Raw genomic sequence first — 27,086 nt, 5'->3', positions numbered from 1 at the left:
ACATTTGTGGGGGAATCAAACACTACACTTTTTTCTCCTTTTTGGCTGTGCTAGAGGCATGCAAACGTTCCTGGGCAAGGCATCGAGCCCACACCACAGCAGCGACAATGCTGCTGGATCCTTAACCAGCTGTGCCACAAAGCAACTCCTACGCTTTAATTAAGAAACAAAAGAGGAGTTCCCGTCGTGGCGCAGTGGTTAACGAATCCGACTAGGAACCATGAGGTTGCGGGTTCGGTCCCTGCCCTTGCTCAGTGGGTTAACGATCCGGCGTTGCCGTGAGCTGTGGTGTAGGTTGCAGACGCGGCTCGGATCCCGCGTTGCTGTGGCTCTGGCGTAGGCCGGTGGCTACAGCTCCGATTCAACCCCTAGCCTGGGAACCTCCATATGCCGCGGGAGCGGCCCAAGAAATAGCAACAACAACAACAAAAAAGACAAAAAAAAAAAAAAGAAAAAAAGAAACAAAAGAAATGTCACAATGCACTGAAATGAATAATGGATCAAAAAAATTGCACAAGACAACGGAAAATATTTGGTGACAAATAAAAACATAAAACACCAAAATTTGTAAGATGCAAAAGCAGGGCCAGGAAGAAAGTTTGTAACTGTACACGCCTGCATTAAGAAAGAAAGGCTTCAGGCGTTACCGCTGTAGCACAACGGGGATTGGGGATCGGCGGCATTTGGGAACGCTAGGTGGCGCCGGTTTGATCCCGTGCCCAGCACAGTGGGTTAAGGATCCGGCGTTGCCGCGGGTGCGGTTTAGGTCCAAACTGAGGCTGGGATCTGATCCCTGGCCAGAGTACTCCATACAGCGTGGAGCGGTCAAAAAAGAAAAAAAACAGGGACTAAAAATAAAAAACCTGACTTCACCATTTACAAACTAGAAAAGATCTAAACCCAAAGTTACTGGAATAAATATAATAAATATTCGAGTGGAAATAAAACCGAGACTGAGAAAACAATGGAGAAAATGAATCAAAAGTCGGTTCTTTTATTTTTGTTGTCTTTTTTGGGCCGCACCTGCGGCATACAGAAGTTCCCAGGCTGGGAATTGGAGCTGCAGCCGCTAACCTACGCCAGAGCCACAGCAACGCCAGATCCCAGCCGCGTCTGTGATCTACGCCACAGCTCACGGCAATGCCGGATCCTTAACCCACCAAGCGAGGCCAGGGATCGAAGCCGAAACCTCATGGTTCCTAGTCGGGTTTGTCAACTGCTGATCCACGAGAGGGACTCCAAAAAGTTGGTTCTTTAAAATAGTTTAACAAAATCAACAAACCTTTAGCTAGACTGGCTGAAAATTACTAAATCTGATTTGAGGTTACTAGTTGCCTTGCAGAAACAGAAAAAGGATGTTAATACCGACTCTACAGAAGTAAGAACTATAAAATACTGTGAACTGTACGCCAATGAGTCAGTTAACCTGGAAGAAATTTCTAGAAACAGAAAATCCAAGAAGACTGAGGCCCAAAAAAATAGAAAAGCGGAGTAAACCTCCAACTATACTAAGGCGATTAAGTCAGTAATCCCAAACCTTCCAGACCTTTTTTTTTTTTTTTTTTTTTTGTCTTTTTGCCTTTTCTAGGGCCGCTCCCGTGGCAGCTGGAGGTTCCCAGGCTAGGGGTCGAATCGGAGCTATAGCCGCCGGCCTACACCAGAGCCACAGCCACGCGATCCGAGCCATGTGCTCACAGCAACGCCAGATCTTTAACCCACCGAGAAAGGCCAGGGATCGAACCCTCAACCTCGTGGTTCCTAGTCGGATTCGTTAACCACTGAACCACGACAGGAACTCCCGGCAGAGAAAAACTCTGAAGGCGGTAGCCGCACTGCTGAGTCCTACCTAATATTCAAAGAAACCACAGCAACCTTCCTCCACCTCTTCCAAAAAACCCACGGGAACACTTAGAGATTCACTCTCGGGCCAGTGTTCGCCGCGACACTAAGGGCGAACGAATGCTTCGCGGACAAACTAAGCGCTAATAGCGTCAGTATCGCCACCAACCACCTCCACAAAGTACCGGCAACAACCCCTTTGGCTCCGATCCGCCCTTGCCCCTCACCCGCTTTCAGGCCTCACTGCTCCCCCCTCCACGTCCCGGGCGGGCCCCTGGCGTCCGGGATGCCGCGTCCACGCCCGGCCGCCGCCGCCAAGAGGCCCCGCGGCCCTGGGCCGCCACTCCCAGCCGACCGCGGCCCAGCCGAGTCGGGCCGCCGGAACACGTGGCCGGCGGGCTCCCTGCCCCCGCGGCGGCCGGGCCTGGCGGGGGCTGCCGGGCCCCGCGGGCCTCAAAGGGGGCCTCCCCGGCCGAGCCCACCTGCCCCCCGCCCCCCGGGCCCCCTTCCACGTTCTCCGAGGTCGAGGCAGCGCGGCGGGCGCTCGACGGCTTGGGCTTGGAGGAGGGCGCCTTACCCGGAGCTCGAGGCGCAGGTGGCCCTGATGGACTGGATGCGCAGGCGGTTGGCCAGGTCGCGCAGCACCTGCAGAGTCTTCGCGTCCGGCTTGGCCTCCTCAGCCACCGCAGTGCTCGCCTCGGCGTCCGCCATAGCTGCGACCCCGCTGGCGTCTGAGGAACAAGTGCCGCGAGGTGTGCGCCGTGAGGTGTACTTCACGAGCGCCCGGCAGCTCCCTCCGCGCGGGCTCCGCTCCCTCCGCGCTCCCTCCGCGGACGCCGCTCCCTCCGCCGCGCCCCCCGCCCCCCGCGCGCCCTCCAATGTAGTGATTCCGAACACTTGTCATATGTATGCGGTACATCGCTGGAAATAATTTCCTTTCTTGGTATTTTACCGCGGACGAGCTGGTCAGAGAGGGCTGCCCCCGCGAGGGACCAGGGGCGAATGTGGGGGTGCTAAAAGAGTCCTGGAACTAGCTGATGTGGGGGTTGGGCGACGCGGCCCCCTGCGTAAAGGAGGCCCGATGGTCCACCACGCACTTTAAAAGTTGCCGCGGCGGAGTCTATGTTTTGCGCACTTTGTCGTCCTCCAAAGAAAGCCACGCTGGAACTTTACGGTTTGCGACCACCCCTTCCAACCCCCACAGCGGCCCAGCCCACGTGAGGTTCGCTGCGGATGAGGCGGCTCGTGCAAGTGAGGCGGCCTGGGGGCTCATCGCGGACCTTTTTTCTCTTTCTAGAACCTTCTCTGGGGCAAGCCCCGCCTGTCTTTTGAGGGGGCGGGGCGTTAGCCCACGCTAGGCTACAGCGTTTCCGGGAGCCCTAGGTGGGGGGGTCCGGTTCACTTTCCGGGTGAAAGGGCTCGTCAGCAAGGCCACGTGGCAGTGTCGGAGAGCTGGCCCCTCGGACTCCGAGGTGGTCTTACGGGATCCCGGGGGTGACCCCCGGGCTTCTTAGTTCAGAACCGCCCACCTCCTGAGAGCCCCCCCGTATCTCCGCGTGCAGCTAGGCTCCCACGTCCTGGGGTGGTTAGAGGGTACGTGCCTTGAAAATTGGCATCCATTCGCCCGATTGCTGGACAAAACCCCGGCCCTCTGGGTACCCCTCTGGGTACCCCTGCTCTCGGGGTGTGTGGGTGCGCGCTTCCCCGTGGCCCCATCACGCCGGCTTAGGGATCGTCTCTTCAATGCGCGGCGTTCTCGTGGATGAGAAAGTTAGTTTGATTTCTATTACGTCACTTCCTTGCAGGTGCAGTTTTCCTATGTTTCAAGTGTTTATTGCCACTCATACTTCGCCAATTCAGAGTTGTCTAGTGCCACTCTTTATTGTTTTTAGGTCGGATGATTTGTTTTTAGCCTCCTAATTTGTAGGATTTCTTTATGTATTAGGTTGACTAGTTTTTTATCTATTAGAGGTGTTGCAAATCTATTTTTCGTAATCTTTTTTTTTTAATTGTTAGTGGAGATAAATGTTTTATTTTTATTTTTTATTTTTGTCTTTTTGCCATTTCTTGGGCTGCTCCTGCGGCATCTGGAGGTTCCCAGGCTAGGGGTCGAATCGGAGCTGTAGCCACCGGCCTACGCCAGAGCCACAGCAACGCGGGATCCGAGCCGCGTCTGCAACCTACACCACAGCTCACGGCAACGCCGGATCGTTAACCCACTGAGCAAGGCCAGGGATCCAACCCACAACCTCATGGTTCCTAGTCGGATTCGTTAACCACTGCGTCACGACGGGAACTCCGTTGTTTTATTTTTAAGAAGGAGCATTTGAACCAAAATCTAAATGTTGCTTCTTTTTGGCGCTATGGTTCCTTCACCAGAAGGAGATGTAGAGATTTTTTTTAATATAGTAAGATATGTAAATATTTTCTTTTATGGTATTTTGGTTTGAATCTTGTACAGAAAGGTGTTCACACTCACAAGATTATAAAAACGTTTCCTATTGTGCCCTTCTGATACTTTTATAGTTTCCTATGTGTTAATTTATTTTGTCTCGACCGCTTCTTCTCTAGGATGTGAAGGAGCATCATAACTTCTTTTTTTTCAAGTAGCCAAGTGTCCCAAGACCATATTTAATTATTCTTTCCCCAAATTTCTTAGCTATTGTTTCACATATTCTCTCCCAAATTAATTTTGTGATTACCAAACCTAAGATTCCTAGGACATTCCCATGGGCATTTTTTTTTCTTTTTCAGCCTTGCCCCCCACACGTGGAAATTCCCTGGTAGGGGACTGGATCCGAGTCACAGCTGCGACCTATGCAGGATCCTTAATCCCCTGCACAACAGTGGGAACTCCCCCATGGGCTTTTTAATTGGGATTTCATTGAATCTATAAGTTAATACCCAGAGAGCTGACTTATTTATGGTATTCAGTCTTCTCGACAACATGGTGTATAACCATGGAAAATCGCATCTTATCACCACGCTGTTTGATATTTTGTTTAGCCCGATAGGTTGCTTCCTTTTGTTCCTCCTTTCCTTCCCTTTTTTGGGTGAATCAAGTTCCCTTTTTTATCCCCACTGGTTACTTGGACGTTATGTTCCTGGCTTTTTTCTGCTACCTGCCTTTAATTTTTTTTTTACCAACATATTCTTCTGTCAATTTCGAGTTTTATATGATATCTATACAATTCCCCAATAGAAGTTGTCAGCAAATTTAAATTTTCCATATTTCCTACTTCCTTTAAAAACACTTTTTTCATTTATCAGTGGTATGTTTGAATGTAGTTTAAACCAGGGGTCACCAAACTCTTTCTGTAAAGGGCCAGATAGTAAATATTTGAGGCCCTGTCCTCTCTGTTGCAGCTGCTCAGCGAGGCCATTGTTGTGGCACAAAGGTACCCATGGACTGTATGTAAATGAACCAGTGTGGCTGTGTGCCAGTCACACACTGTTCGTGGACACTCACATTTGACTCTCATATAATTTTCACATATGCCACGAAACATCCTTCTGCTGATTTTCCAACCATTTAAACATGTGGAAACCGTTGTTATCTCACACCCGTGTAAAACCAGGCCATACTTTGCCAACCCCTGGTTCAAATATTTAAATGGTTTGACATGGATTATTACGAAAAAGAGCAATGGCTGGCTTCCACTTGCAGTCGTCCATCCCCTGGAATCAACTACATTCAGCCGTTTTAGCTGTTTCTTTTGGCTTTCACCTCCAGTTCTCTAAGTAAGTTGGTTATAGTGCCATTCACTTATTTCTTATATTTTGGGGCTTATTGATTGACTTGTGACGATAAAAGATGATGATGTCGTTCCAGGCCGGTGCCCAGTTCTTGCTGTTTACATTGTCAGGTCTATGGCAACTCTGATGATGTTCCTTTCTCTCCTGGCATTTTGTTTTCCTTCAAATTAACACTTGTCTCTCCCCACTCCCACGTCACTTGTTCTCTGCTCATCATAGGTCACTGTTTCCCCAAACCGGCTGTATCTCCTCTCCAGCTGCTCCAAGACAGCCTGCATTTTGTTAGTTTCATTCGCTTGGATCGCTCTCTCCTGGGGCCTTTTTTTTTTAGGGCCGCACCCAAGGCATTATGGAAGCTCCCAGGCTAGGGGTGGATTCAGAGCTACAGCCGCCAGCCTATGCCACAGCCGCAGCGACCCGGGATCCAAGCCGCGTCTGCAGCCTACACCACAGCTTATGGCATCCCTGAATCCTTAACCCACTGAGCGAGGCCGGGGATCAAACCTGTGTCCTCATGGATCCTAGTTGGGCTTGTTACTGCTGAGCCATGACAGGAACTCCTCTGTCTTGGAGCCTTTTGACTTGCCTTCCAGGCCTGGGCTCCTCTTCCATCATCCTGGAGATTGCATTTGCTTTGCTTTTGGCTTGGGGACACCCAGTTTCATAGATCCCATCTCTGCCTCTTTGTTGGGTTCCTTTCTGGTTTTGGTGGCACACTTTCTCTAGTAGCTGCCAAAGAAAGAACACAGAGGAAGCAAAGTACTTGATTTCTTTCGTGTTGGGAGATGTCTCGTCTGACCTGACAGACGACAGTTTGGATGTAGACTCCTAGGTTGGAAAATTGTTTTCTCCCCAAATTTGGAAGGCATTACTCCCAAGTTTTCTAATTCTTAGTGCTTCACCAAAGAGTCTGAAGATATTCTGGCTTCTGATTCTCTGAATGTGACCTGTTTTTTCCCTCTCTGACAGTTATTCTCTTGGCATATTGAAGATACTTGTTCAACTCTCTTCTGAATATCATTGATGCCACTGGGAAGGCAACTTCCAGTCTTAAAGTCATGGTTTTAAAGGTAATCAGCTTTTTAAATCTGGCTGCTTCTAAGATCTTGTGTTTAGGTTTGAATCTATTTCTGTTTTATCCTGTTTGGGATTTCTTGGCTTTCTCGAACTTGGGGATTTATGTATTTCATCAGTTCAACTGGGAAATTTTTAGTAACTATCTCTTAAAATCTTGCCATTTCCTCATTCTTTCTCCCTTTGGCATGGCAGGGTTTTTTTTCTTTTAGACTTTCTCTTTCTATCCTTTTATTTTTCAGTTTTTCAAATTTTGTATTTCTTTATGTCTCTGCGCTGCATTATGGATGTTTTCTTTTTCTTCCTTCCTTCCTTCCTTCCTTTCAGCCATGCCCGTGGCATGTGGAAGTTCCTGGGCCAGTGATCAAACCTGTGCCACAGCGGCAACCCGAGCTGCTGCTGCTGTGGCAATGCCAGATCCTTAACCTGCTATGCCGCAAAAGAACTCCCCGGATGCTTTTATTCCTTTTTTGCTTTTTGTTTTGACTTTTTAGGGCCATACCCAAGGCATATGGAAGTTCCCAGGCTAGGGGTCCAATTGGAGCTGTGGCTGCCAAGCTGCACCATGGCCACTGGATGCCAGATTTGAGCCGTGTCTGCGACCTGCAGCACGCTCATGGCAATGCCGGATCCTTAACCCACTGAGCGAGGCCAGGGATCAAACCCACATCCTCATGGATGTCAGTCGGATTTGTTTCCGCTGTGCCGAAATGGGAACTCTCTGGATGCTTTCTTTAGCTCTGTTTTTACAATTGACTAGTTCTCTGTCCAGCCATTTCTGATCTGCTGTTAAAGCCATCTATTCCACGTTTAAAACCTTAAAAAAGAAGTTCCCATTGTGGCTCAGTGGTTAACGAACCTGACTAGTATCCATGAGGACTAAGGTTCGATCCTCGGCCTTGCTCAGTGGGTTACAGTTTTGGCGTTGCCATGAGCTGTGGTGTAGGTCGTAGATGCGGCTCGGATCCCCCGTTGCTGTGGCTGTGGTGTAGGCCGAAGGCTTCAGCTCTGATTCGCATCCCTAGCCTGGGAACCTCCATATGCCGTGGGTGTGGCCCTAAAAAAAATAACGAAGTAAATAAATACTTAAGCAAAGAAATAAAAACTTAAAGATTGTGACGTCTGGCATATACATATAAAGGTGCAGGAAACATCAACGTTTAGTTTGGGAAATGATAAGATGGACCCACATTTAACTGCTACGCAGGTCGAGCACCCGGCCTTACATGGGTCCGCCAGGCACAGTCCTCTTCTCCCAGTCCAGTGGAACCGCTGTCCTGATGTGTGTGCTTTTCTTACGTCTTTCCTGCCTGCATATGGATCCTTCAATGACAGCACCTCATTTTGCCTTCTGTTGAACTTTATGTGAATAGAACCACGTATAGGATGGAGTCTTCTCTGTTTGGCTTTTTTGGTTCAACATTATACTTGTTCGTTTGTGTTTTCTATGCCATAGTTTATTTTTATTGGCGTACATTTTCTTATCGATGGGTTATTGGGAGTATCAGTGTTCCCGCCTCTCAAGGATATACCTAGGAATGCACTTGTTGGGTCCTTTAGCATGCATGTCTTCCACTTTATGGTATCACCAAATGTTTTCCTTAAATGTTTGTATCAGTTACTCTCCTATCCGGAGAGACCGGAGGTTCCTGTGCTCCATATCTTTGCCAGGATGTATTACAGTGAGGCTAAGTTTTGCCAACCTGCTAGGTACAGAGTGGTATCATTTTTTTTAAAAAATCAGTGTATAATTTGCACACAATAAAATACACAGAATGGAGTTCCCGTCGTGGCTCAGTGGTTAACGAATCCACCTAGGGACCATGAGGTTGCGGGTTCGATCCCTGGCCTTGCTCAGTGGGTGAAGGATCCGGGCATTGCCGGGAGCTGTGGTGCAGGTGGCAGATGCGGCTCGGATCCCGCGTTGCTGTGGCTATGACGTAGGTCAGCGGCTACAGCTCGGATGGGACCCCTAGCCTGGGAACCTCCATATACCTCGGGTGCGGCCCTAGAAAAGGCAAAAAGACCAAAAAAAAAAAAAATGCACAGAACCGAGCTATCTATGATAATATAGTCGTCCGGGCTTGCAAGCAGGAGAGCATTTTCAGGTGGAAAATGGTCATGAAGTTGCTTTTCAGTTAAAAAGTGAAACATCGCAGAGGCACCTGTGCTCCCCCCACCTGCCTCTCCTAGCTCGTCCCTGTCCACTCCACCCTGGTCTGCTGTGTTCTGGTTGTGCTGCCAGGGCCACCTTCGTTTTCGAGATGAGAATCCTGACTCTCCAAGTGGTTTATTAACTTGCCCAAGGTCTCACGGTGGTAGAGTCAGAAGTTGCACTGGGCTCTATCGCGAAGGCAGTGCTCTTTCTATGAGCCTTCGAGAAAGAGGCTTACTCATTTGCGTTAAGTGGAACTTTCGGCCTCGGGCTGTCAGCTCTACGAGGGCGGGGCAGATGTCTGGCTTCAGTACCACGTAGCACGTGCTCGGGAAATGTGTTGAATGAGTAATTAGATGCAGGAATGAATCTGGCAGGATGCAGACCTTCCCACCTGTCTGTTCTGTCCACCCGGCAGTAGCCACACAGCAAGCCGTGTGGATCAATGGAAACGGGTGCTTCCGTGTTTCCAAGATCAGTTCTTTATCAAATGAGACCCACGGTCGGTGATTCTTGGAAGAGACGTCCGAGAGCAGACAGGGCGGGTGTGGAGGGGGATTCTAACCCTCTGGGGGTCGCAGGGAGGGCTGGCCAAGGAGCAAGGAGCTCGGCACTGAGAAGGAGGGGCGAGCACCGGGTCTGCGTAGGGCTATCTCTGCCTCTTAGCGCGTGGGGCCGTGACGGGCCCAGGGCTCCTGCCCTTTGCCTCTCATGGAAGTCCCTGTTTTGTGGTTCTCGCTTCCCAATGCAGGAACACACTCAGAGCCCCACCGCAGCCCTCCCCTCCGAGGTCCCCTCCTGCAGATCCCTGTCATCCAGCGAGGATGGCCCCAGGGGCCACTCCAGCCTCTCGGATGCGGCGCTGGCCCGGCGCTTGCAGGACAGCATCAAGCACCGCCTCCTCTACCTGTCGGAGCAGCTGAGGCTGGAGAAGGCCAGCCGCGACGAGAACGCCATGTGCTACCTCAAGCTGGTCTCCCAAGCCGGCCGGCGCCGGGCCCCCCACATCCGGCAGGCCTTCGAGAAGGTGAACCAGCGCACGTCGGCCACCATCGCCCAGATCGAGCGAAGGCTCCGCCAGTGTCACCAGCAGCTGCAGGAGGTGGAGGAGGGCTGCAGGCCCAAGGGCTTAGTGCTGAGAGCAGGGAGCAGCCTGGACGCCTGCGAGCAGCCCAGCACGAAGGCGCTGGTTTCAGAGCCCCCCCAGCCAGGCGGGGAAGACCGCCTGTCCACCTGCCCGTCCAACATCATCACAAGCTTCCCTCGGGATGGTCCCTTCCCAGCCCCGCAGCGGGGGAGGTCCTCCGAGAGCACGCGCGTGGCCCAGCGGCAAAGGCTGCTGTGGCGCAAGATGAAGGAAGAGCTGGAGGAGGTCGGGAAGGTGCACCTGCGCCTCCGGGTGTCCTACGAGAGCCTACGGGAGCAGCACCTGACGGACCTGCAGGTGGCACTGGAGGCCCTTCAGGAGGAGAAATGCAGGTGAGGCGGGGGGGGAGTGTCGCCCTCTCGTCCCCTACTGGCAGATGAGGCTCGGACTGGGGTGGCTGGCCCAGCAGATGGCCAGTGTCCGTCAGGGCGGTGTCCTGCCGGCCCCCCGTCTGCGGCCATGGCATGGCCTCGCCAGCCCCGACCCCTTCACCTGGGCTCATAGCTAAGTTGGGGCACGAGTTCCCGTGGGGTTCTTTGTTATGAAAATGCCTTCCAGGGCATGCTTTCTCCCTTCTGCGTGGTGGTTGATTTTAATTTCACCTAAGACGAGACTAGGGGCCACCAATAGACAAAAAAAAAAAAAAAAAAAAAAAAAGGTCAATCTCAGCTTTCTCAAAGGACCCTGTCTCTTTCTATTTGGCCCCTTCTTGGGGTCACAGCAGAGCTGCTGCAGCCCCTCCTCTGACCCCTGAGGCCTGTCCCTGGAGGCCCAGAGGGCAGGATTCCCTGGTGAGCCCGGAGGCTCAGCGGTTCCCAGCAGGAGCCTGCAGTCCGCTTGGCACCTGTGGGGGGGGGCACGCGGCGGTGGGAATCCGTCTTGTGTTTTCACAGGGAAGGCGCACCTGCACTAATGCTGCCTGACAAACCCACGAAGAGCAGTTCAGAACTGTTAAGGGGCAAGGCAACGTCAAGTAACCTGCCCAATCAGAACTCAGGTTTCTTTCTAATGTGATTTTTCGCAGGACACAGCAAGCAAATCAAAAATGTTGGGACTCTTAGAGATCATTTTGTCAAAATAACATTTTCAAGGTCAGATTTACATAAAGAAAGACCAGAACTTGGGGAGTTCCCGTTGTGACTCACTGGGTTAAGAACCCAACTAGCATCCATGAGAACGTGGGTTCGATCCCTGGCCTCGCTCAGGGGGTTAAGGATCCGGTGTTGCTGTGAGCTGTGGTGGAGGTCGCAGATGCGGCTCGGGTCCCGTGCTGCCATGGCTGTGGTGTAGACCTGCAGCTGCAGCTCCAATTCCACCCCTAGCCTGGGAACCTCCATATGCCGCGGGTGCAGCCCTAAAAAGCAAAAAAAAAAAAAAAAAAAAAAGAATTTACTTGATGACTTGCCATTTGTGCAGAGTATATTGGGTGAACAGATACTTGGCCACAGTTGGGATTTTGAATGTCCTCGTGGCCAAATCCTTCCTGTAAGTGGAAAGACAGTCACGGGGAATCTCCTTTCTGGGTGGGTACCCTGCCATCTCCCCCCTCTGTGGGCAGTAGCCTCGGCCACGTTGTCAGACCTGTCCCTTCTCAGCAGGGAACAAGGCACAGACTGATGGCATATTCCTTGAAATACCGTCGTGAACTGGTTCTTGATGAATTGGCTTTCAACAAATGGGTGTTCAGCTTATCAGCTGCCTAGGGGCTGTCTCCATGTGGGTGGCAGTCCCGTCCTTGCAGCAGGACCCAAGTGACCTGCTCCCCTCCCATTCCCCGGCTGTGCAGCCGCACCATTGCTTCTGTGTTCTGTGTCCCCTGTGCTCTCTAGTACCTTCCACGTCTGCAGCATCACCACCCCCGGCTTGGGTCAGGCAGGCCTTCCTCTGCTCTTCCCTAAAGAGCTACAAGCCGCCAGGCCTCTCTCCTTCTGGCCCATCCTTCTTGATGCCCAAACGAGGAACCTCAATGGTTTTTTTTTATTCCCTTTTCAAAATGATTTTTATTTTTTCCATTGTAGTTGGTTTACAGTTTTCCGTCAATTTTCTGCTGTATCAAGGCTTTTTAAAATCATGAGATGTTCAGGGAACACAGAAAATAATATGATTAACATTTTATGCCCACCCCCAGCTTTCTCTAATCTTTTTTGTTTGTTTGTTTGTTTGTTTTTTGTCTTTTTAGGGCTGCACCCGTGGCATATGGAGATTCCCAGGCGAGGGATCAAAATGGAGCTTCAGCCGCCGGCCTACACCAGAGCCACAGCAACTTGGGATCTGAGCTGCGTCTGTGACCTGCACCACAGCTCACGGCAACACCGGATCCTTAACCCACTGAGCGAGGCCAGGGGTCGAACCTGCGTCCTTGTGATGGATTTCCACTTCAGCACGACGGGAACTCCAGATTTTATTTTTTTTTAAGACATATAACTTGAAAAGATGTGAATTTCCTGATGGCGCATCGAGTGAGTTAAGAATCTGGCTCAGGTCACTGCTGTGGCTCAGGTTCAGTCCCTGGCCTGGGAATTTCCACATGCCATGGGTGCGACCAAACCAAACCAAACCAAAAACAAAAAAAGAAAAGTAAAAGTTGTGTCAAACCAGCTGGGAAAACAATTTTTAAAAAACTTTAAAAGATTCACTTGAAATGCTTCCATTCCCTCATCCCCTTCTGCCCACCTCACTCTCTTCATCAGGTGCTTAGCTTTTCCAGGTATTTTTTAAGACTTTTACTACTTACAAGTGTGGCCATAAACAAAAGGTAGGGATGTTTCATTTGTGGATTTTCTTTTTGTCTTTTTAGGGCTGCACCCTCGGCACATGGAAGTTCCCAGACTGGGGGTCCATTCGGAGCTATAGGCGCTGGCCTACACCACAGCCACAGCCACGCCAGATCTGAGCTGCGTCTGTGACCTACACTACATCTCACGGCAACACTGGATCCTTAACCCACTGGGTGAGGCCAGGGATCGAACCTGCGTCATCATGGATACTAGTCAGATTTGTTTCTGCCACGATGGGAGCCACGATGGGAACTCCAGGGGTTTTTTAATAGCTGCGCCATGGCATATGAAATTTCCTGGGCTAGGGATTGAGTCCAAGCCACAGCTGCGACCTGTGCCACAGGTGCGGCAATGCCAGATCCTTAATCTGCTGTGCCACAGCAGGAACTCCTTATTCGTGTTTTTTTAACAACTCTACTGAGATACAGTTTTCATGCCATAAAATGCACCATTATGCCTGTATGTAAACTTACTGAGTTGTGCAACCGTTACCACAAACCAGTCTTGGTTTCTGTTTTGATAACGGCTTTATTGAGACATGATTCGCATCCCATGCAATTCACCCCTTCATTGTGTACAGTTTAGCGGTTGTCAGTGTAGTGGCGGAGCTGCGTGGCCACCGCCACCATCTCAGTCCAGGACAGTGCCACCGGTGCAAAGGGCAGCCCCATCCCCGTTAGCAGTCACTCCCCACCTCCCCTCTGTTTCCGGCTTTACAGACGGGCCTGTGCCGACGTTTCCCCTGCACGGACTCGCACAGGGCGTGCTCTTTTGCGACTGCTCTACGTCTGGAAGCCGTGGATGGTTGTGGCGTAACCGCTGCGCACCGCACCCTGGGTGGGGACATGCTCGGAATTTAATAGAAAACCTGGCCAGTTTAGACGGCAGTCCCTACAACTCGCAGTTTGTTGCTGTTTCTGTAAAGCAGGAGTAACTGTACAAAAGATGGACGCATGTCGGTGTGTGCCGGGGAGGCTGATGTGCATTTAGGGTGTTCTGAGACGGAGCCGGAGCAGGCGCGGGGGGTGGGGGGCACTGGAGCCTGGGGCGACAGGAGGAAGGTGGATTCTGAACCCAAGTCTAGTCGGGATGCAGGACTGCTCAACAGCCGCTCGGGCCGCGGGCAGGGTGCTCGGAGTGTTCTTATCTCTTTTGCTCCCCAGACGAGCGCTGGCGGAAGGACAGGTGAATGAGCACCTGCAGGGGCACCTGGACGAGATTTACCTCCTCAAACAGAATCTGGCCTGCGCCGAAGAGAAGATGGCCTACCTGTCCTACGAGAGAGCCAAGGAGATATGGGTGAGGAGGAAAAGCTGAGCGAACCCCCGGACACCCTCCAAGCCCAGGGGGGCCGCAGGGCCTCGGGCGCGGCCCTGCCGTGGGGACAGCGGCAGCTCAGGCGCCGTGTCCGCTCCTGGCGGTCACGCTGCCCTCTGCCGTGCACCGTAGCTGATCTGGGAACTCGGCCAGGCCCTGCTTTCCTCCTGGGCTCTGGACCCCCTCCTACGTCTTCCGCTCCCCAGCGCTCGGCGCGCGCCCCTTGAAGCTCAGGCAGGTGGCCTCCGGTGACGGTGTGTGCTTCTGTCCCCTGCAGGAGGTCACGGAGACTTTCAAGAGCCGAATCTCCAAGCTTGAGACGCTACAGCAAGTGACCCACCTGGAGGTGCCGGGGACCGTCTGGGACCGTCCCCAGGAGCTCACGTTCTGGTTTGCGAGCCTGCTGCTCGCCCTGGCCGCCGTCCTCCTGGTCCTGGTGTCCGCCGTGTGCGCCTGCCCCCTGCCGCTGGAGAACTCGCGCCTGTGTGCGTGCGCGGGGCTCCTGCTGCTCGGGCTCGGGGCCCTGGCCTGGCAGAAGCGGCACGCCATCCCCAGCGTGGACTGGCAGGCCTGGGTCCCCGCCAGATGGAGACTGGGCTCCAAGGACTCCAGGCCTCTGTCGGATGGGCCTTGAAGGGCCTGGGTTTGCCAGCGCCTCCCGCCTGTGGGCAGCCAGGGCCGACAGCCCCCCCTCAGCTCGGCATCAGTGCCTCCCAGTCCCCTTCCCCCACCCTCCTGTCGCCATGTGCCCTCGCGCGACCCGGTGACCCGGCACTCAGTGGCAGCCTCTATGACTTGGTTGTTTTTGGCAAAGAGAAACTACATTTATTTCACGGGGATGGAGAAGGGGGGGCGGGGCGGGTGCATTTTCCGGTAGGAGGCAGACGTTGTTGTCGTTGTCGTTGTCGGGGTGGGAGACTCATGCAGGTGACACTGAAGAGACAGACGAGGCCTCTGTTTTGGAAACACTGGAGAGCTCAGAGCTATCGTCCACCTTCTTCCCAAAAAGCTGCAAGATGCAGTTTCGAAACTGGCAGGACAGAAAGGGTTACTCAGCCGAGCAGGCAGGGCCAAGGCGCTAAGGCCATGCTTGCTTTCCTTAAGTGGCGCTGGGTGGCCCGCACCTTCCCCTCTGCCTTTCAGAACCTGCGGGGAGGGGGACGTCGAGGACGGGCTCCCTTGGTCCCGGCCTGTGCGGGTGCTCCGTTCCTGGCTGGTTGTACCTAAGTCACATCTCTTTTAGCACTTGGGGTGCCTACTGGGAGTCAAGTTGTGCTCCCCGAAAGGTATCTTCCAGCAACCCCTGGAGCCCGGAAATGTGACCTCATTGGGAAATAGAGTCTTTGCAGATGTGATTAAGATGCGCGTTATCTTGAGGTCATGCTGAAGGACGGTGGCCCTCATCCAGTGACCGGTGTCCTCATAAAAAGAAGGGCAATTTGGACACAGACACAGAGGGACAAAGGCCCCACACAGGGGAAGGCAGAGGGCGGAGTGACTTGTCTACAAGCCGAGGAGCACTGGTGGTTATGGGTACCCCTCAGGAGCCAGGAGGGCGGCCTGGGGCAGACTCTCCCGCAGAGCCTCCCCTCGATCTGGCTTCTCGCCACCAGAACAGAGAGAGAAGCCATGTCTGTGGTTTTAATCCCCCTGGTTTGTGGTACTTGGTTACAGCAGCCTCATGAGTCTCATACAGTGACAAAAGATGATGCCAGCTCAGGGGCCCACTGCTACAGTGTCCGGGACAGACTCAGAGGCATTTCCGTGAAAAGGAAAGCTATTGTCAGCCTCTTTCTATTTTATCCATTTGGAGGCCAGGTGAGGATTAGGTAGGCAAAGCCCACCTCATCTCTTCTGCCGAGAGAGTCTGCTGGCCCCAGGAGGGCCCTGCTCTTGGCCGCTTGACGCCTAAAGAGATGTGGGCTGTGTTCATTTCTCGCATTCTATCTCATCGTCATCACTGCGTTAACAGCGAAGTTTGCGAATGCGGACAGGGCATTTCCCATCCATCCCAGCCACCTCCAGCATCCCAACTCGGGAAGTTAAAAACATAATTATTGAAATCAATAACATAGAAATTGGGCTGGGAGTTCCCATCGGGGCTCAGCGGTTAGCAAACCCGATTAGCATCCATGAGGACATGGGTTCGATCTCTGGCCTTGCTCAGTGGACTGGGGATCCGACACGGCCCATGAGCTGGGGTGTAGGTCGCAGACGCGGCTCAGATCCAGCATTGCTGTGGCTGTGGCATAGGCTGGCAGTTCCAGCTCCAGTTGGACCCCTAGCCTGGGAACCTCCCTATGCCATGGGTGCAGCCCTAAAAAAAAGGCTAAAATAAAATAAAAAATAAGTAAAAATTGGGCTGGGCATTCCTGTTGTGGCACAGTGGAAACCAATCTGACTAGTATCCATGAGGATTGGAGTTCCATCCCTGGCTTCGCTCAGTGGGTTGGCGATCTGGCGTTGCAGTGAGCTCGTGTTGCTGTGGCTGTGGTGGAGGCCAGCAGCTATGGCTCCACTCAACCCCTAGCTTGGGAACTTCTATATGCCGCGGGCACAGCCCTAAAAAGCAAAAAATCAATAAATAAAACTTAAAAAAAAATTGGGCCGAACCGCCGAATTGACTCAGCTGCTGAGCCAGGAGATGAGCTGCGGAATGCCTTTGATACATTCCCTCCCCATCTCCCGCCTCAGCACCCGCTCCGTGCCAGACTGTGTCCTCGGGGCACAAAAAGAGAACAATCCCATGTCCTTGTGGAAAGGGTGAAAGCCAAGGTCAAAAGCCGGGAGAGTCTGGGACTGCAGACCACTCCAGGGGAGGGGGCGTTCCAGAAGAGAGAGAGCGAGCAAGCTCCAGGAAAGACAATATTTGATAAGATGGCCTAGGATTCCACCAGCAGAAGCCAGACCTAAAGAGAGACCCACGTGAGACACAGCACACTGGGAACCGCCCGGAGCCGGTCCTCCTAAATAAAGACTCCCGTGCTGCGGGGCGAGATGGGAGCCCTGGGCAGGGGCGGTATTTCTGACTTGCAGACCCTCTGGTGGCCATCAAGTCACATCGCGGCTGCAGCTTAAGGACGTGGACCCGATGGTTCAAGGCAGAATGAGGGCCGGGGGCTGTTTGCTGCTGAGGCCCGAGCGGGCCGCCATCGGACAGGAGCAGAGCGTGGTCCCCCTGAACTAACTCCTAGGGTCCCAAAAGCCAAAGGTTGGCACCGCCCAGAAGGGCCTCTGTGTCCTCGCGGCCTAGGATGGCCCCAGCACACGGCGCGGGCTGCCTGGGCGGGTCCCATCGCGCGCTTTCCCTGGTTATTGGGCTGGGCTCGCTGTCAGGCTGCCCCCCAGGCACGATTCCCGGTGGCGGCCGTCGCTGGGCTCTTCCAGGGTCTATTTCTAGTTTGCTCGGCCCACGGCGTGACTTACCTGCCTGTTCATGAAGACATAGATAATAGGGTTGTAGATAGTGGCACTTTTGGCAAAGTAGGCTGGCAGGGCGGCCACCAGCGGGTGGAAGGCGTAGCCGGGGTGGGCAGCCGCGAAGCAGGCGAAGAAAGTGTAAGGCCCCCAGCAGAGGCAGTAGGCGAAGATCATCACCATCACCATGCGTGTCACCTCCTTCTCAGCCTTCTGGGTCGACTCGGATTCCTTCTGCTGCTTCGCCACCTGGCGGACACAGAGGGTTGTGCCCCGGGCCGGCGGGCGGCGGCGGCGGCGGCGGCGACAAGACATGGGCAGCCCAGGGCCGGGAGATGCGGGGCGAAGGACGCGGCCGCAGCCAGCAGCCGGCCCCACCGCGGCGCGGGGGCTGCGGGTCAGGGCCGGCTCGGGGAGCCCTTGCAGACGCGGAGGTGGCACAGGCGCGCGGCGGGGCTGGCCTCCCGCAGCCCTGGGCTCCTGGCTTGGCTGGGTTCCTGTTAGGACTGTACGAAGGAGGCTGTTCTTCGCCTCACCCAGCCGCTCATTAGAGCAGCCTGTGCCAGGCTCAGGTCCAAGGGGATCGGGGGTCTGGGCTCCAAGGTCCCGAGCTAACATGGCACAAGCCTCATGCGGAAGCCTGTGGGCGTCAGCTAAGTTGGTTCTGATCCCTGACTGCCAACAGGATGGGGGGCATGAGAAGGCTAAGGTGGTGAGGGCACAGGACCCTGTGTCAAGCCCATGGCCTCCAGTCTAGAAAGAGCTGATGAGTCCACGATGGTCCAATCGTGGGCACAAGCCGCTTCCAGTGGCAAAGGCCCCACCCCAGAGGGCCTTCTCCTCCCCGTGCCAAGCAGGAGCCTGGCAGGAACAGATGGCACATCTAGATCAAGCTAATTGGAGGTGAGCTGCTGAACAAAAGGACAACTTCCATACGGCGTTCAGGGCACCACAGGTGAAGCCCCCATCTCTGATCTCCTGCCCTGGGGGTGGGATCAGCTGCCTGGGGGAGATGGGGGGGCAGGCTCTGGGGGGCAGAGGGCACAAGTGGATCGACCCCTTAGCCTGCCCCAGCAGCCCTGTGATGGGGACGCCAGCACTCCAGCGGCCGCCTTTGAAAAACACCCTGATGTGCAGGCTTTGCTTTGGGACCTGGCTAGCGGCACTGCCCTGCATGCAGGAGGAGGCTGGCTTTCCACCCTGGGCACAACTGTCCTGGGCGAGGATGGAACGCAGCTCTGTCCCCTTCTTGGGCCCCTCTACGAAGAGGAGGGCGGCCCCTCCCCGTGCTGTGGGGGCGAGGGCAGCCGCCGAGGAATGGCCAGAGTCTCCTGTGCTTTAGGGGCACAGGAGACTCTGAGAGCGGACCGGGTGGATCCGGGCGGGGTTGCAGGGGGCGGGGGCGGGGGGGCGGCCGGGGAGGAGGGGCTCACCGCGCGGATGGCCAGCCACACTTGCAGGTAGCAGAGCACGATGACGCCGAGCGGGATGAAGCAGCACGTGATCATGAGCACAATCATGTAAGACTGCACCCCGGGGTAAGAGCTGCCGCTGAACACGTCGGGGCCGCAGGACGTCTTCAGGCCGTGGGGCCAGTACCTGAGGGAAGGGCCGGCCACTGTCCAGGCGCCGGAGGGACCGCCAGGACCCCAGTGCCCACATGCCACTGACCTGGGTAGGGTGTTGGGTTTTCTAATGGAAGCGGAACGCACAGTACACGAGTATGGACCTTTTCCGAGGTGAACAACTACGAGGCCTTTAGCGCATTCACGACTAGGCCAACTGCCCGCTCGGTCTGTCGAGTTCCGGGGCATGTCATCGCCCCACAGGAAGCCCTTCGGTAGGATTCGGTACCTCCTTGTCCGTTTCTGGGTCGCTCGTCCCCTCTTTTTTTTGACCGAGGTGAAACACACGTAACTCTGAGGTTTGGTGCGTTCGCAACCCACTCATCCCCCGAGTCATGTCCCCTTTGTACAGACGGGGGTGAGGCACCCCCTTGGCTGAGGAGCACCGGCGAAGACCTGAATCACTTTTTCCTGCCCAAAGACAGCGCGCTCCCACTCCAGACCCCGCAAGGACACATCCTCACGAGCTGGCCGTGGAAGCCGGGCAATGCGGCCGCCTCGTCCCGTCCCTCTCCCTCAAACGCCTGAGCTGCGTCCCTGGAAATTCGGGCCTTCCTCCAAAGAACCTGCCTGGCTAGGACAGAGGCGACCTGCAGGCCCTACAACCTGAGGAGCCTCCGGGGGCGGGGCGGGCTCAGAATGTGCATGAAAGAGGCCCGGGGCGGAGCTGGCCTGAGCCCGCAGCCTTTCGCTCTACGTTCACATGAGCTGCTCCTGTTTGGGAGAAACAGACCTTTCTAGGGGCTTGGAGACCACAGGGCCCGTCTCCGTGTTCCTGCCGGGCAGAGGCACACATTCCCAGACGCGGCGTGTGCGGAGGGGTCTCACGGAGAGGCGGGTCTGCCCTCCCTTTATCCACGGGACCACAGACGCCCAGGGCCAGGAAGGGATTTGCCCCGAGGCCGCAGAGGGCATTGTCTTCCCGGAACGCTGGCCTCCTCACCTGCTCCAACCAAAGATGGGTGGGGCCGTCCACACGGCAGCCCAGATCCAGGAGAAGGCGATGCCAGCAATGGCCAGCTTGGCGTCAAATCGCACGTTGCCGAAGGGCTTGCAGACCACCATCCATCTCTCCCAGGAAATGATGGCCAGGGACCAGAGACCCGTGATCCCTGCAGGGGACAGCAGACAGAGGAGGGCTTTGAGCCGACACGTTTCCAGAGCAAGAGCACGCAAAAGCCTAGTCCTCCTCCCTGCGAAGCCTAGTTCACGAACGGCGTTTTCAGGCCCAGGGAGCAGTGCCTCCTGGTCAATTTCTTTCTCTCGCCCCGTCTCTCTGCTCCTTCCCCACTGGACCCGCAGCCCACCTCCCCCTGCCCGCTCTGATTTGGCCTCTTGGCCCACTTAGTCTCCCCTCTCTCTTGTATTCAGCCACCAGTGCCGCTCCCGACGGCTGCCTACACACCTGAGGCCACGTCGAGGTGCTGCGGCCCCAGCCAAGGGCAAGGAAACGGGCCGGGCCCAGTGACCTGAGCCCCTTCTGCCAGGTTGCCTGTGTTCTTTGGGGCCCCACACTCCTCACAGCTGCCCGCCTCCGGGCTCCATGAACTGGGGTTTGGGCAAAGCGATGTCTTTGTTGCCACTTGGCCTTTTCACTTCCCTTCTGAGCGTGGGAGCGTTAGCAGTGCCCACGAGTCGGTCACTTTACCAGGTGGCAGACATTTCCCAATATGACTGGATTCATTTCCATGGTTAAAGTGCACTGGCTGCCAGGCCAGATAGACTTAAGGGATAACTTTGAAGAAGAAGAGTGTCACTAATACTTCCAAAACATACTTTGAAAATGAATAGTTTTAATTTTTTTTTTTATTTTTAAGGCTGCACCTGCAGCATACGGAGGTTCCCAGGCTAGGGCTTGATTCGGAGCTGCAGCTGCCAGCCTACACCACAGCCGCAGCAATGCAGGATCTGAGCCGCATCTGCAACCTACACCACAGCTCATGGCAACTCCAGATCCTTAACCCACTGAGTGAGGCCAGTGGATCGAACCTGCGTCCTCACGAATGCAAGTTGGATTTGTTTCTGCTGCGCCATGGCGGGAACCCCTCGTCGTGCACATCTGCAAACATTCTTCTGAGAAGGGCTGAGGGTGACCCGAGAGCAGACCCCAGGGAGATGGACTGAGTGGGTCGCCTCGCTGACCAGCGCCCCTCCCATGTTCCTCTGATCCTGGACTCTTTCTATCATCTGTGTCCTCAGAATCCGGATTGGAGATCAGTTTAGGCGGCAGTGAGAGAAACCCAAGCAGATGTGGGAGCTAAGGACCCAGGCGTTGGGATCAGGTGGCCCTGGGAAACTTTTAAAATGGGGAGAGCAGCTGTGAGCCTTCGCCGGTTTGACAGCCGGGGGCCTGCAGACAGACGGCGCGTACCGAGCGCCGTGGCCCTTGGGCTCCCTGGCTGCTCGGGTGGACTTCCAGCTGCAGCCCCGTGCCCTCCGCTCCCTCCTGGCCTCCGCAGATCGTGGCCCTCGCTCTCTTCTGTCTGCCAGCCTCTCGCTGGGCCCCTGCCCCAGCCTCCTCCTCCCCACTTCTGAGCAAGCCATCCTGGGCCACCCCAAGCGACGCGGCGGTTGGTGCCCCGCCGTCCTTGTCAATGTTCGGCTCCTTCATCCCTTCCTCCAGGACCCGGTCCTCGGGGAGGACTGATGGCCCCACGGGGTCTCCATCGGGAGTAGGAGCCCCTCTTGCCAGGATTCGGGGGCCATGACCCACCGATCAGTGATGGGCTGGGAAAGGGGTGTGGGACCTGGTTTCAACATCTTGGAAGTGCTGAAGGGAGTCGCTTCTTTCCCGGGGCCAAGTGGGCCCAGGTGAGTGGAGAGGGCATGCGTCCCACATGGAGAGTCCTCCCCTGCCACCCTGCTCTGAGGTTATCGGGATCTGTCTGTCCGTCCGTGCCAGCTGCATGACCTCCAACTGGATGTGCCCTGGGCCCCCAGCCGGCTTACCACACAAGGAGACCGTGTAGCCCTCCACCACGCACAAGGGGTGGCCCAGCACGAAGTAGCCGTACATCTGGTTCACGACGCTGATGGTGCTGGCGATGATGGTCTCTGCCAGGTCAGCGATGGCCAAGTTCACCAGGATCCAGTTCAGAGGGTGGCGCAGCTTCTTGAACCTCATGGTGGCCGCCAGCACAAGCCCGTTGGTGAAGACGGATGCGATGACGACGAAGACCATCCAGGCGCTGGTGATGTGGTACACCCATCTGGGAGCGATGTGGTAGTTGGGGCCTTCGAAGGGGTCTGGAGGCGGGAGGTACAGAGCGAGGAGACGAGCTGGCAGCAGCGTCACCACCTGTCCAGCGTCACCCACGCCATCACGGTGTCCCCTCCACCGTCCCGCCCTTCTGCCTGCCACCCCTGCCGTCGCCACCGGCCCTTCCCCTCTAGCTTTGCAAACAACCTTCCCTTCCTTCTGTCTTGGGCCTTGCCCTTAACAAAGCGGAGCACCTCTTCATCTCTGCCCGGTATCGCTCGGCCACCTGCCGTGCCACCCCCGGTGTGCCAGGCTGGCCTCCTACAGTGCCGCCTGCTCCCCTGCGCCCCCTGCACCCTGGCGCCGCGTCCCATGCATGCTCCAGGCCTTCCCGTCATCAGATCTTCGCTCACGCTCTCCCCTGCACCCAGAGCCTCTTCCCTTTTATGCCATAAAGGCCAGCTGGGACGTCTTTGCCTTCTAGAAGCCTTCCCAGGTTCCCCAGCTGAGAGTCAACCCTGTCTCTTGGGCCGGCTGCATATTGGAGTCACACGTGCGTACAGCCTGGCTTCCTCACCAGCCTGTCTCGCCGGTCTTACGTGGCAGCTCCAGTACAGAGAATGCGTCGAGGAGTGAATTCGTTGAATTGCGCCCCACCCCCCCAAATATGTGGGAGCAGAGCCTGCCCTACCTCTGAATGTTACCTTACTTAGAGAAAGGGTTTGTACAGAGGTGACCAAGTCGTTACGAAGTCACTGGGGTGGCCCTGATCCAATATGCCTGGAGTCCTCACCCAAAGGAGCAGTTTAGCCACAGATACGCACACTCAGGGAGGAAAGAGCCATGGGAAGGTGAAAGCAGAGAGGGGGTGAAGCTTCCGCAAGCCAAGGACACCATAGATTGCCGACCCTTTGACCTCCAGCCTCTGGAACTGGAAGATGATACATTTCTGTTGCGTGAGCCACCCGGTCTGGTGCCCCGTCACGGTGGCTGGAGCCAATGCGCACAGAATGAGAAGGAGAGCGAACTCCCCTCTGTGGTAACATCCTGCTCCGCACTGCCCTCTGTTGGAAGGACCTGTCTGGCCACCATCATCTTGGCAGAATACTCCAAAGAGTTCTAAGCCACAGTGCCCACACCGCGTGACAAGGTCGCACAGCACCCAGGAAAGCAAGCATGCAGAGTCGCTGCACTGACCAGGATGCTGTAGTGCTGCGTTTCAGAAACCCACTTAAACTAATTAAAGAAAGGTGGTTTTCTTGGGACCCATGGCTAGCAGGCACGGGGTAAATCTCGCCCCCTCCCCAGCACAAGCGGACTCCTCAGCACCCACAATGCCCCTCTGCGGCCGGCGAGGTGCCATGGGCTCCCAAGAAGGGAGACCCGGGAAGAGAAAGCCCCCGACCTGCCCACAGATCTGCCCCAGAAAGTCCAGTGGGTTCTTTGGAGGTTGGTGGCCGGGGAGGGGCAGTGCCTGGAACACTCTGGCTTGGGGACAAGGATGGGGTGAGCAGGTTAGGACGGGGCCGAGGGCCGTGTGCAGTGGGAAGGGACGGCAGCACTGCAAATGCAGGAGGCAAAAGGAGGGGGCCTCTAGCGGTTCCATGAGACCAGGGTCCTGACCCCCCCCCTCTTCTCCTGCAAGTTCTGACTAATTTTGTGAAGAAATGAGCACGAGAAGGGCAGGCAAGGGTCTTCTAAGAAATACAGGGAGGAGAGTTCCCGCTATGGCACAACAGGCTCGGGGGTGTCTCTGCAGTGGGACACAGGTTCAATCCCTGGACCACCACGATGGGTTAAGGATCCAGCATTGTCGCAGCTGTGGCATAGGTCGCAACGGTGGCTTAGATCTGATCCCTGGCTCTGGAAGTCCATGTGCCCAGGGGTGGCCAAAAATGGAAAAAAAAAAAAAAAGGAGAAAGGAAATACAGAGTTCCCATTGTGGCTCGGGGGTAATGGACCTGACTAGTAAACCTGAGGATGCCAATTCGATCCCTGGCCTCGCTCCGTGGGTTGAGGATCCGGTGTTGCTGTGAGCGGTGGTGTAGGTCAAAGACTCGGCTTGGATCCTGTGTTGCTGTGGCTGTGGTGTAGGCTGGCAGCTGTATCTCCTATTCGACCCCTAGCCTAGGAATTTCTATATGCTGTGGGTATGACCCTAAAAAGACAAAAAAAAAAAAAAAAAAAAAAGGGAAAGAAAGAAATACGGGGAGGGAGGCCATCGGGCAGAGGGGCAGGCAGAGACGCAAGATTTCTTCTGGTGTACCTTGTTGTCTAGATTTTAATTTGAAGCCTTGTACATATTCTATTCCATAATTATAAAACATTGCTTTTTTTTTTTTTTAGGGTCGCGCCCATGGCATATGGAGGGTCCCAGGCCAAGGGTCAAATTGGAGCTGTAGCCGCCAGCCTACACCACAGTCACAGCAACTCAGGATCCGAGGTGCATCTGTGACCTACGCCACAGCTCACGGGAACGCCGGATTCTTAACCCACTGAGTGAGGCCAGGGATTGAACCCGCATCATCATGGATGCTAGTTGGGTTCATTACTTCTAAGCTACAACAGGAACTCCAAACAACATTATATTTTAAAAAGCAATCCCTGAAAATCAAAAATAAAAGGATCTAAATGCATAACCACTTGGTGGCATAATGACATGGAGGGGGCTTCTCTGAGGGAAGTGAAAAGACACTAGTTTGACTATTTGAACCCAGTGGCATGTTGCCTGAGGATAGAAAGGCCTGCTCACATGTTAGGGTCTTGGATATCATGGTGGCGAGTGTTGGTGGCACTGTTCTGAGATCAGGCAAATGAGTAATTAAATGACACTCTAATTCTGTTTCTACCCGCTTCCGAACACGCTTCTGGGTGGGAGAGAAAGGAGACACGGAGGTCAAACCCTCTCTTCCGCCTCGGCTGCGCCCGCTGTGCCCCACAGACCCCAACAGGGACAACCGTCGGGTTTCAGGGCAGTAGTGAAGCCGCCAGCAAGGGAGGAGGCCATCGGCCCAATCGGAAGCGGGAGAGTCCGGGGCTACCCGGCGTGTCTTCTTCAACAAACGCATTGCAAGGAGGTTGGGGGAGAACCTCTAAACCCAGAGACGACGAAAGCATGTGTCCTTCAGTGTGAATGTGGGGCCCTTACCTGAGCCCTGATTCAAGCCAACGAACAAGAAAGTAGGAGCTGTGCTTAGGTTTTCTAAAGAGTCTTTCCTCCCAGAGGTACCTCCTGTGGTGAGATGCCCTGGACGTGCTTCCAGAAATTAGGAGGGGCGCTGGTGGGGGTGGGGGTGACAGATGAGACAAGACAAGTGCTGGAGGCCCGGCCACTTATTATTCTCTTCCGGCTCCTTTGGTAGACACTTGCATTTTGGGAAAAAATGTGCAAGGGGGATTTTGCACATTGATGATGACGGGCGAGCGTCTCCATCAAGGACATTCTGGGCTGCGAACACTCAGGTCAAGGTCAACTTCAGGCCTCAACCAGTTTGGGTCAGGAGCCCAGTTGCTGCTCCTGCTCTGGCCGTCAAGGAGCTGCTGTGGTTTCTGGAAGCTTCGGGCGTGAGATATTCTTGAAGGAACTGAAGGTCTTTGGTTTGAAAGTGGGACCGGGGGGCGGGGGGGGGGTGCCAGGGGCTGGGGGTCGTTAATGTCCTAGGCTGTTTGAAGGGTTTGCACGCAAAGTCTTTTTTTTTTTTTCTGCTTTTTAGGGCCGCACCCGTGGCATACGGAAGTTCCCAGGCTAGGGAGTGAATCACAGCTGTAGCCGCTGGCCTACACCGCAGCCACAGCCACACCCGATCCCGAGCCGTGTCTGCGACCTACACCCCAGCTGATGGCAACGTCAGATCCTTAACCCACGGAGCGAGGCCAGGGATCGAACCTGCGTCCTCATGGATACTAGTCAGATATGTTTCCACTGAGCCATAACAGGAACTCCACACAAAGATTTTTGTCTGGGCCACTCCTAGGGCAAAACTTGAGCTGCCTCAACAAAATTTTCAGCTTTCTGTTGGGCCTAAGGCTCTCTCCTGGGATGGTTCGCAACTGAACAGCTGCCCTGGGGCCCGAGCGAGTCTCTTCCCCCCGGGCTGTGCAGCCAGAGGTCGTGGGCTCCAGGCATGAACTTGGATCAGATGCTACCAGTTTCTTCTTGCCCTTAGGCTCTCGAAGGGACTCACTCTCCTCCGGGCAGCCCAGCCTCCCACTGCTGGTGTTTGTCTCTGTGTGGCTCTGGGCGATGCAATGGTGAGGCTGACCTGGTTCCTTCCCCGGGAAACCCAGGGCCGTGCCACCAGATAGACACAACAGAACCGGGGGGTGGCGAGCATCTGGGGCCATAAGGAAAGAGTTAATGAACTGTCCTGGGACACGAATTCTCAAAGGGTCTGGGAAGCCTATGTGATTTGAAAGGACATATTCGATAGTATGGTGTCCCTTTATATTCAGAGAGTACCCCCCCCGATTCATGTCATCGTAAAAGCTGAGAGAGGACACCGTCTCCGCTCGGCCATGTACGAGAAGATGCTCCAGGGAGGAGTGGGGGGCCGGCCGGCAGCCCCTCTCGTGGCCACTCGGTCCCGGGTCCCAGGAGGGCTGTCCCAGGGGTCTGGTCCAGCCCCGGCACCTGCTTGCTCACCTCGGGTGCTGTTGGCGTTGGTGTAGGTGAAGATGCTCCCCTGGGTGCTGTCCTCAAAGCTGGCCTGCGGCTGCCCACCTGCGAGCCTTCGGGGGCCCCACTGCTGGGCCATGGCTCCGGAAAGCCCTGTCCCCAATG

At 55.1% G+C, this 27,086-nt stretch overlaps 3 protein-coding genes across 5 annotated transcripts in view; 1 reads left to right on the top strand and 2 right to left on the bottom strand.

The window, feature by feature from the left end:
- TKTL1 (transketolase like 1) overlaps positions 1-3,028 on the bottom strand; it is a 27,242-nt gene extending 24,214 nt beyond the window's left edge. The window contains exons 1-2 of one of the 2 annotated variants that reach the window (XM_021080743.1): positions 2,937-3,028; positions 2,417-2,570 (exon numbers count right to left, since the gene is read on the bottom strand). In XM_021080743.1, the coding sequence (XP_020936402.1) occupies positions 2,417-2,550 (134 nt within the window). In that variant the 5' untranslated portion in view covers positions 2,551-2,570; positions 2,937-3,028. Of the gene's footprint in view, positions 1-2,416; positions 2,636-2,936 lie in introns of those variants that run through there. The other variant, XM_021080741.1, reaches the window with a different exon arrangement.
- On the top strand, positions 3,007-14,878 carry TEX28 (testis expressed 28). Of its 2 annotated transcripts, XM_021080756.1 has the most exons (5): positions 3,007-3,090; positions 6,565-6,665; positions 9,576-10,303; positions 13,912-14,047; positions 14,343-14,878. In XM_021080756.1, the coding sequence occupies exons 2-5, from the start codon at positions 6,654-6,656 to the stop codon at positions 14,697-14,699; spliced, it is 1,233 nt and encodes a 410-aa protein (XP_020936415.1). In that variant the 5' UTR covers positions 3,007-3,090; positions 6,565-6,653; the 3' UTR covers positions 14,700-14,878. The 2 variants fall into 2 exon arrangements, with proteins under 2 accessions (XP_020936415.1, XP_020936414.1); XM_021080755.1 differs by lacking the exon at positions 6,565-6,665 and having other exon boundaries at positions 3,014-3,090.
- On the bottom strand, positions 14,875-27,086 carry LOC494564 (medium-wave-sensitive opsin). Its single transcript, NM_001011506.1, is given in 6 exon segments — positions 14,875-15,095; positions 17,492-17,731; positions 18,916-19,081; positions 20,051-20,219; positions 22,057-22,353; positions 26,949-27,086. Coding segments are annotated over 6 exon segments (1,095 nt in total). The 5' UTR covers positions 27,061-27,086; the 3' UTR covers positions 14,875-14,984.

This window comes from Sus scrofa, chromosome X (genome assembly GCF_000003025.6).
Source record: "Sus scrofa isolate TJ Tabasco breed Duroc chromosome X, Sscrofa11.1, whole genome shotgun sequence".
In the NCBI taxonomy this organism is placed as follows: domain Eukaryota; kingdom Metazoa; phylum Chordata; class Mammalia; order Artiodactyla; family Suidae; genus Sus; species Sus scrofa.
This window is presented reverse-complemented; position numbering and strand designations above follow the sequence as displayed.